The following is a 9,905-nucleotide window of genomic DNA, read 5'->3' on the forward strand; positions in this document are numbered from 1 at the left end:
CCCCCCTTCTGCCCCCAGTTCTTTATTGGAACTTTATTAGCAGAAATAAGCTCTTTGCTTTCCAAGATGTTTTCAGAATATTGGGAGCTCAGGGGAGAGTAAGTTAGGTTCCTTTCCTCATTTATTTTCTTGCTGAGTTTTCTCCCCATAGTTTAGAGGGAATAAAGTATTTCCTCCTTCCTGCAATCTGTGACCAACTTTTGTAGCAGTTTCAAGGACTGCTTCTGTAATCTAGGTAATGTGTATGAATTCTTGCTCACAGTCTGCTGTAAAATACCCTTGTTTCATTTTGTGTAGATCCCCAAGGTGACGCATGAAGGAATCCGAATTTGCAGATTCCCTCTGCAGAGGCTGCAGTGATCCCTGCTCCGTTAGCTGAGAGTTGACCTTGGGAGTGGCAGAGGACAGTGACTTTTTGCATTCATGAGTAGAGTTGTAAAAAGCTGCTTTGCTCAACAACGTTTGACTTCTTGCAGTATCCAGCTAAGGGACCTCATTCCTGATGTGCTGCTTCTCTCATCCCTCCAGTCTTCCCCAAGGATCTCGATCTTATCCTCATGCCATCTAGTTTCTTGAAGATTCATTCCCCAGAGGATGATGTTCTTATTCTTATAGCTGTATCTGACATTAGGGCTCCTTCTGACATTGAAGCTGAAGCCTTCAGCTTCCTCAGCTGTGGGAAGAACTGTGGGAAATGACTGCCTACATAATTAGGAGTGTTACTGAACATGACTTTTAGACATGTGGTGATGCACCTAATTCAATTAAACACCAAGCAAACATGCATTTCCTAGACAAATTTCTCATCTTTTCACATTACTCTCAAGGTATTAAAGATGTTAAAGAAGAGACAAAGCCCCAGCTTTGTCCTGTACATAAGCACCCTTGTTTCTAGTGAGAACAAGTCCTGGAGCTGAGCAGTGTCTGATACCTCTTGGAGAAATCATGTGGTATGCAATGAAATCAGTAATATTTCAGAGAAACATGTTAAAGAGAAACATCTGTCTTTTTCTCAAATAACTGCAGAATCTTGCCTGTAGTTAAGCAGTATTTGGCCCATTTCCAAAAAAAATCTTCATTTTGTGAGCCCTCTTTGACCTGTAGTCCAAATCTGTGTTTTTCTTAGTTTGAGAACTGTTAAAAAAAAAAAGGGGGGGGGGAGGAGTTCTAAATCAAAAGTGGCAGGTAGGATTGCTTGTTTAAGCAGTAACTAGAGATCAAAGACAGTGTGTATGTAAAGCTGTGACACTCCTTATTTATTGATATCCCAGAATCCCAGAATGATTGAGGTTGGAAGGGACCTCTGGAGATCATCTAGTCCATCCCCCCTGCTCAAGCAGGGTCACYGAGAGCACGTTGCCCAGGATTGTGTCCAGGCGGGTTTTGAATATCTCCAGGGATGGCGACTCCACAACCTCTCTGGGCAACCTGTTCCAGTGCTCTGTCACCCTCACAGTGAAGAAGTTTTTTCCTCATGTTCAGATGGAGCTTCCTGTGTTTCAGTTTGTGCCCGTTGCCTCTCATCCTATCGCCGGGCATCACTGAGAAGAGTCTGGCCCCATCCTCTTGAYACCCTCCCTTCGGATACTTATACACATTGAMAMGATCCCCCCTCAGTCTTCTCTTCTCCAGGCTGACTGGTCCCAGCTCTCTCAGCCTTCCCTCATGTGAGAGATGTTCCAGTCCCCTAATCATCTTTGTAGCCCTYYGCTGGASTYKCTCCAGTAGTGCCACATCCCTCTTGTACTGGGGAGCCCAGAACTGGACACAGCACTCCAGATGTGGCCTCACCAGGCTGAGGAGAGGGGGAAGATCACCTCCTTCCACCTGCTGGCAATGCTCTTCCTGATGCACCCCAGGATCCCATTGGCCTTCTTGGCCACAAGGGCACACTGCTGGCTCATGGACAACTTGTTGTCCACCAGGACTGCCAGGTCCTTCTCCGCAGAGCTGCTTTCCAGCAGGTCAGCCCCCCAAATAATCAAAAAAACCCAATAATAATAACAATAATAATAATCAAAAGTTCACCAGGAGGACCTCAAGCTGTATTTGGAAAAATGCATGTTAGTCTCCAATCACAGAAGCATAGAAATTAAGTCCAGAAGAAGATTATAAGAGGTCATAGAGTCCATCCATATGCACTAAGTTTGTATCAGCTGTACCTATGTTATTTCTGCAGATGTTTGTCTAAGTTGTTCTTAAAACCCCTGCAGTGCATGTTCCACATCCAGACTACTGGTAAACATAGTTAACCACCACAGTGGATTGTTTATAAGGAGCTCTGCTTTATTTTTCCATGTAGATGTTTAATCTAAATTTCCCTTGTTTTAAGGCCTTAACTTCTTTTCCTGTCTGCTGTGGTCTTGGAGGAAAATTTACAGTCCATCCTATGTTACTAGTCAGATGACAAATACGTATACCTGAAAGTCTCCATCCTTGGTGAACTCGAAGATCTTAAAATTTTYTCTGCAGTCTTGTCAGCAAATGTCTAGTGTAACATTCATTGATGGCTGGAAAGAAGAGAAAAATGCTCTTTGAGCAATGTTTTTACAAAATAACTTGYATGAGACATTTTAATTTTCTTTGTTTATCTGGGCCAACTCTCTGCAAAATTTTCCTGTTGTTTGGTTCTCTAGATACGCTGTCATTTCCCTAAGTGGTATGAGGAACACTTAAAGAGAAACAGCTCTTCCTCCAAGATGCACAGCTATGAAGTGAAACAATTAAACCTATTAAAGTTGTGCTCTGTTGTTTGTTTTAACAGAAAAATCCATGAATCTGGGCAAGAAAGGAAGCTTATGCCAGTCTATTGGATGGTAGTTCCACCTGCACGTAGACCAACTGCAACAAACTGTGAAAAAGACACTGACAGAGAGACATGGGACAGGGCACTGGAGGCTGAACTACGAAGGTGTGCCAAGCACAGAGAGGCCGCCAGTTGCGAGGAAGAAGCTGCAGGTTCATCTGTCACCGAAGCAGATTGTAGCAATGATCAAAAAGAAGGAAAGCRGAAATATAAGGAAGCTGAAGCAAGAAGGGGAAAAGGGAATGAAGAAGGGAAGGAGGATGAAGGTGAAATGAGTGTGAAGGGAGAGCAAGAGGGAGATTATGAAGCAAGGTATTCAGAAGCTGAAGATAGTAAAGACAATGAGGAGGTCTGTACTGAGGAGGAGGATGAGAATGATGAATACTCTAATGAGAAGGAAGCTGAAGAACATGAATCAGATGAAGACTTTAAAATAAAGAAGGTAATTAAAAGTGGGGTGAATAAGAAATCTGCCTATGTAATAACATGTGACAAATGTAATGAGCAATTTGTTTCCCGGAAAAAGTATGTGGATCACTGCAGAGATGTCCATCAATGCTTGCCTGGTAAAGTTTATCGGTGTGACATCTGCAGCAAGTCGTTTGCTAGTTACAACAGCTGGAAAGAGCACCGAGCCTGTGTCCACACTGAAGAAAGGCAGTTTGCCTGCACCCTTTGCAATGCTACTTTTAAAAGAAAGAGAGACGTGAGAACACACTATATGCGGAAGCATGAAGGCAGAGTCAAACGCCCTCTCTGTTCTGTCTGCGGGAAGATCCTCAGTTCCCGAACAGCGCTAGTGTTTCATATGCGGACTCATACAGGAGAAAAACCTTACGAATGTGGCATTTGTCATTCAAAATTTGCTCAACCATCACAGCTTAAGATCCATACCAGGTCAGCCTAAAGTACTGCTTCTCCCATTACTACATCCTGCATGCATAGTGTACTTCAGCGCTTTTTTCCTCCTCTGACTTCCCAGTTCTGAGTCATTCTCCTTGGGTGTCCTTCTAACAGGAGCCCTGGAATCTAATTTGATCTGTCGTATCTGTAATTAATTCTTTTATGTAAAGGCTTTGTCTACATCTGGTCATTACCTCAGTTTTGGTAGGGATTTTGAAAAAGACTCTCCATCCAAACTTATAAGCAAAAACCAACCATTTGARACTTCAAAATAAGATGATGGCCTTCACTGATGTAAAGCAGCATAGGCTGAAGAATTAGCCCAGGACCTCGGAGACCAAGGTTTAGAGCGCTGCTCTTTCTTTATCACTCTGAGCAAGTCATTGAGTGTGGGATTTCATTTCCCCTATGCTATTTAAAAGCTGGACATCTCGTCTGGGCTCCCTCTATAGTCAGTGGAGCTAGACTGGATGTATTACTCTCTGGTAGTATCTATGTTAAATGCATCCTATCCCAGGAGAATATGAGTCATACCATGGAATTTCCCATCTATCTCTAAACAGGGAGTCTCGCAGATAGCTTATAATAGGGCAATAACTGTTGGAGGGCTAAATTAGGTGAGAGAAATCCCATCATTAGACTGCAGACCCATAAAATGGGGACAGTAGCTTTTCTCTAGGTGTTCTTACAATGATTTAAAAAAACTGTGAGGTATGCTGATTCTGTAGTGGTAAAACATCTGAAATATCAAGATACCTGTCAGTTGAAAAACAACAGAGCTATGCTCACTTACCACAGTGTAAAATGTGACCTGAAAATTTGGAACAACTCCAACAAAGCAGTGACGCATGGGTTTGTGTTTGGTAACTGGTTGTCTCCAGTTTGCAGCATTTTGCCCAGCAACTCAAAATCATGCGTTATTTTACACATCATACAATCTGGGATGCAATAAGGAAAGTCAGCACGGTATTAAGATAAAATATTAGGATCCCTGGCTCAGACTTTCCCTGGTTTGAGCTAGTTTAAAATCAGGKTTCCAGCCTGAAACACAGCTTGCCTTTCTGTAGTGCCTCTGGTCTTAAAAATGGGAACATCCTACTCAGTTAAAAATTGCAGGCCAAAGGGTATGGGGCTGAGGGGCTTACAGAAGCCAAGAATATGGCTCAGAATGTCTCGAGTTCTGCTGCTGGCATCGTGCCGGAGACGATCTGCATGTGCTTTCTGTCTTAACACAGCAGCAGTTTATCTTCCGCACTTATGCCTCCAATGCTTATGCTATGAGCTATAACCTTCAAAAGAAAAGGTGGGTTTCTCAGGGACTGAAAGTGGGGTAAAATAGACCCTTAAATGGAAACCAGAGAGTGACAATGAATTTTTTGAAAGCCAGTATTACAGCCAAGATCAGTCAGCTAGCTTAGGACCATAACCAAAATTCGCTGACAAAACTCTGCTGACCCTAAGAAGCTGTGCTGGATTGCATCAGCTGAGAACAAACCCTGGGATTTTGATTTGTGAGATCAGAAATACCCATCAAATGGATACCTGCCGTATTTCAGTGGCTCATTTTTCCTTCAGAGGTAAGCCAAACAGTCTCTTGTGAGTACCTCAACATTAATTGGTATCCGGAGTATCACAGACAAGTAGAATATGGGCCTCAGTTGACAGCCAGAACAGGACAGTGTTTACAGCGTTTTGGCCGCAGTTTGAGGCAGGAAGGGGAAAAAAGGAATGGCTTGAAGCAAAGTGTGGCTTCACCAGTCCCCTTAGAGGATCCGTTCCTCAGTTGGTCTGACACAGTTTAATGGAGCTACCGTCTTTCACTCCATTTGAAGACTAACATATTCAATTCTAAGTAACTATCCATGCTAAAACTTCCCTTGCTTTTTTAGTGAAGAGGAATGGTTTAGTTCTGTTATCAAGCAACAGAGTTACCCATTGGGATCTGGGTCTGCGGAAATCTTTAGTGGAGTGTTTACTGCTATATAGGCTACGTTTCCTGACTGAGCAGAATGTACTTTTTTGCAGTTCCTTCATTTAAAATATGTAAGTATGCTGCCTCTAATGCGTAGAATACAATTTCAGATGCACTATTTTAAGAACAGCATATAAGAACTATTTTATCAGCAGTCATTTGTGTTTCATTTCATTTAGGTCCCATACAGGGGAAAAGCCATATATTTGTGAGGACTGTGGGGCTTGCTTTGCTGATAAAGGCAAACTCACCGGCCACAAAAGGACCCATACAGGTAGGCATTAAACACCCCTCTTTCTTCTGTCTGGTCCTGTTGAGTACATCCACAAAGGAAAGAACAAACTCAGTTCCCGTTACTGCCTGAAAGGAGCTGATGGGGAGTTGAAGATAACATTTTTGTAACTCACAAGAAGGACTTCAGGTATCAGGAATGAACTTTCAGGGACAGAAAGATGTTTGAAAGGCAACTTTGAAGTACAAAATTGAACAGAAAGATAGTATGGGGAACTGGAGAGTCCTGTGCACTGAAATAGTAATTAAGGAGTGAGTGAGTGAGTGTGGTCACAAGGGACACAGGGTACACAGGGTACACAGGGTTAAGGACAGAATCAAGGGATAAACAAAGCCATATGAAAGTCAAAAGATTAAAGCTTATAAAGTATATAATTCTGGAGAAGAGAAATACTTGAATGTGTTGAAAACAGGTAGATAAATATGCAGGAAAGAACCTTTTAAAACTTGGTCAGGAAGAAGTTACAGGGAGAAACTGATGAAAGAATTTAGAATGCCTTTTCCTTTCTACTCAGGAGAACGCCTTTTTAAATGTGATGTGTGTGGAAAACACTTTGCTACCAATGAATACTTAAAATGCCACAAGCGATGCCACATGGGTGCTAAGCCGTACAAATGTGAGGTTTGCGGGAAAACATTTGGGTTGAGAGCCTCGCTAGCCCAGCACAGTAACGTCCATGCAGGTAATGAAACAAATCATGTTATGGAGAATAAACAGCACTGGAAGTTTGGATATGAAGTGCTTTTACAGTTTGGGTGCTAACTTTTTATTCCAGAACCACTTTATAAGCTCCTTGAATTAGGTGATGAGGAGAAACAGGGTTCATGCTGATCCTGACTTATTAAACCAGAACATGATATCATCTTGTATCATATCATATCTTGTTTATATATAGGTAGATATTTTTATATATCAAACTGGATTGTCTCTTTTGATACAGGGTGGAGAATACATGTTAACTGGACCAATGTACAGTGAGGAAGATGACTTACAGACTGTGAATCCCCCTAGAAGGCCCTGATTCTGCAAGCATTTTTGTGCTTGTACCCCTCAAAGCGTGGCTAAAACAGTCTGGGACCCATAAACCCCTCGTGTTTCTCTCCTCCATGGCAGTCAGTGCAGGAAAGCATAATGTTAGAGCAGAAGTCAGATGACRCTTGCCCAGAAGACTGAGGCCTGTTCTGTGCTGTGGAAAGATGTTAGAGCAGACAGCTATTGTAATTGCTGCTATTTCCCCTGAAAGATCAGGGAGCTGTTTTCAGGCTTTCCTTCACAGCCAAGGAAGACTAGAAACTTTTATCACATAACTTTAGAAATCAAGGCCGCAAAGCATGGATCTTCCTACGTACACCACTTTATCCCGATACTGCTCTTTTCAAACTTCCCGTAAAAAGCTCAGTATGCTCTTTTTGTCCATTGAAGTCAGGACCAAAAGAACCTGTCTGAAAAGTCTGCGATTCCTGTTTTGTTTTCAGAGACCCGTCCATACTTCTGTGAACAATGCGGAAAAACATTCACGCAGCAAGGYGCTCTGCGGCGCCATCAGCGTATTCACACGGGGGAAAAGCCATACAAATGCAGAGCTTGCGAGAGAACCTTCACAGATATGTCCACCTTGCGGAGACACGTGTYGGTACGCTGCCTCTCAGATATCTTTTTGGCAATCAAACTGTGGTTGTGACATCTAACTATGGGCTACACTTCTCTAGCTGAAAGAAGTTCCTTTGCTTACTGAGGGTTCATATTGGTGCTTAAGTTCTGATCTTTATGAAAAGGAAATTACAGGAGAATGAAGATTGGGACTGGGAGATTAACCTGSTAGCTGGGTATGACTTTTAAAAATACATTTCTGAAGTGTGCAGAATTTTCCTCAGTGCAAGAGCACAGCAGTTCCTACAGTCAAACCAATCATTTCCAAAATAGTCGTATCATTGTTTTCAAAGAAAAATCTAATCTTATGAAAACATATGAGGAAGGACAGTGGCTATTTAAAATGTTTACTACTAATTTAACAAATAGGATACTATCACATTTTGTATTACTAAGGTTTCTTCAGTCTTTTAAGCCTCTTATTGGAGATAGAAAGGTCATAGCATGATGGTTTACAATGTCTTCATATTGTACATAAATATGATTTTACATATTTTCAGAGTTCCAGTACACTGAAAAATGGACTGCTGAGATTAGCTGTTTTCAGAGATGTTTGGATTCTTGAAGTGATTGCTAAGAGAGAACATACAGTTTTTTTTCCAATTGCAAGTTTTTAAGTCTAAGGTTTGCCCATATACTAAAAATCTAATTTCTTTTAGAAGTGCTTCCTGGCAACAGAGCCAGAAAAGCAGGGCAGAGTTAGTAAAACAAATCTGTTCTTGTGTTTCAAAGCTCAGCTTTTGCTTTGCCTGTGTTAGCACATTCAAGCACAGTATCAGAGAGTTAACATTAACACTGTTAGATTTTGAGCTTGATTAAATCCTCAGTTGTTAAAAATACTGTCAGAAAAATTTCATCCATAATTTTTTTCCCCCCCTTTTTCCTAGATTCATGACAGGAATGCTCACTGGAGAAGTTTCTTAATAGATCTTACAACCAAAAAAGACCATAACTGGTCCAAAATAGAAACATTATCAGAAGCCTGTATGGGTGAAGACTCAGCACCTGAAATTTGGTCAGTTGACCAAGGTAAACTTTATAAACCAGAAAGCATTATTCTTAAAAATGTAGAACACATGCCATCTAGTGTTAATAATGCACGAGACACTGATCATTCTCTTTTATACTTATAACATCAGTTTTTTACCAAAAAACTGTACAATCTCTCCATGTTATAATAGACTAAACTATTTCAAATCTTTGTTTATTGTAACTGCCTCATTAAGCTATTAATATAGTGCAGTATCTTCTTTATACAAGTGGTCTGAAATCATATACATTGTAGTCAGAGAAAGGATTCATAATTCTTATTAAAAGAATTTATGCCAGTTAAGATTTTAGATATGTATATAATTTTATTTTTGTAAAGTCTTGAATACTTCATATAAAATATGTTTATGAAAGCATATGTTTTGTGTTTGCATGTGTGTATATATATGCACAGTATTGTTCTGTTACTGCAAATTACTGTCTTTTTTAATAAAGCCGTGTTCATGACATAAAATGACCATCCATCCTCTAACTAATTTATTTGCATGTATTCAACTGTAGAATATTTTCCTTGATAAATATGAAACTTGTTAATGTTGCTGTGGAATGTTATAAACTGACTAGAAGGTAAATGCTTAACTGGTGATACAGCTGTGCTGTATGTTGTTTCTGTTCGCTTAACTTTGAGTTGATATGGTGATCTTTTCATTTAGCTTTTAAACAATTTCTGTGTATATTCATAATTCTTCAACATTATTTCTTAAAAATGATGGACATACAGTACATCTACATATATAATAAATAAAAAATGACCAAATTATCGGCTTCGTCTTGTAATGCAAAACACTGAATTTACAAGTTTGATTTGGTGTATTTTTAGTGATCTGAAAGCTTGAGCATTCACAGTTCCCTTTGATTCTCTTGGAAGGTTAGGCTCTAAGCAAGTCGGGATCAGATGTTTCATTATTGTAGGTGCAACAATTGGAGTGACAATAATTAGGTGGGTAACCGGATAAAATGGCTGATGTGTAGTCGAGCACGGCTGCTAAAGGTGAACCACTGATGAGGGAAACGGGGTTCCYGTGATTTACACTGTAGCTGATGCAGACTGTCAGCACCTCTGGAAAAGAAAAATCAGTGAAAATCAGTGTTTGTGAAACACCCCTTCTGGCTGCGGTAACGCGAGGGGGCCTGGGACGCTAAAGCCTGCGGCCCACCGGCTTCCCTCATCTGCCCGTCGCAGCCCGAGGCGGGCAGGCAGGCAGGCAGGCAGGCAGGAGCTCCTGCCGCCG

General features: G+C 41.0%; 1 protein-coding gene across 6 annotated transcripts in view; it reads left to right on the plus strand.

Moving 5' to 3' along the window:
* The window catches only part of LOC112963299 (GDNF-inducible zinc finger protein 1-like), a 19,731-nt gene extending 10,298 nt beyond the window's left edge, over positions 1 to 9,433 (plus strand). For 3 of the 6 annotated variants that reach the window (XM_026060228.1, XM_026060226.1, XM_026060227.1), the window contains exons 3-7: positions 2,765 to 3,703; positions 5,861 to 5,955; positions 6,488 to 6,655; positions 7,449 to 7,606; positions 8,511 to 9,433. In XM_026060228.1, coding sequence (XP_025916013.1) covers positions 2,765 to 3,703; positions 5,861 to 5,955; positions 6,488 to 6,655; positions 7,449 to 7,606; positions 8,511 to 8,756 — 1,606 coding nt within the window. In that variant the 3' untranslated portion in view covers positions 8,757 to 9,433. The other 3 variants (XR_003252557.1, XM_026060230.1, XM_026060229.1) reach the window with 3 other exon arrangements.
* Positions 9,434 to 9,905: the final 472 nt, after the last annotated feature.

This window comes from Apteryx rowi, unplaced genomic scaffold (assembly GCF_003343035.1).
Source record: "Apteryx rowi isolate R43461 unplaced genomic scaffold, aptRow1 scaffold_167, whole genome shotgun sequence".
Taxonomy (NCBI): domain Eukaryota; kingdom Metazoa; phylum Chordata; class Aves; order Apterygiformes; family Apterygidae; genus Apteryx; species Apteryx rowi.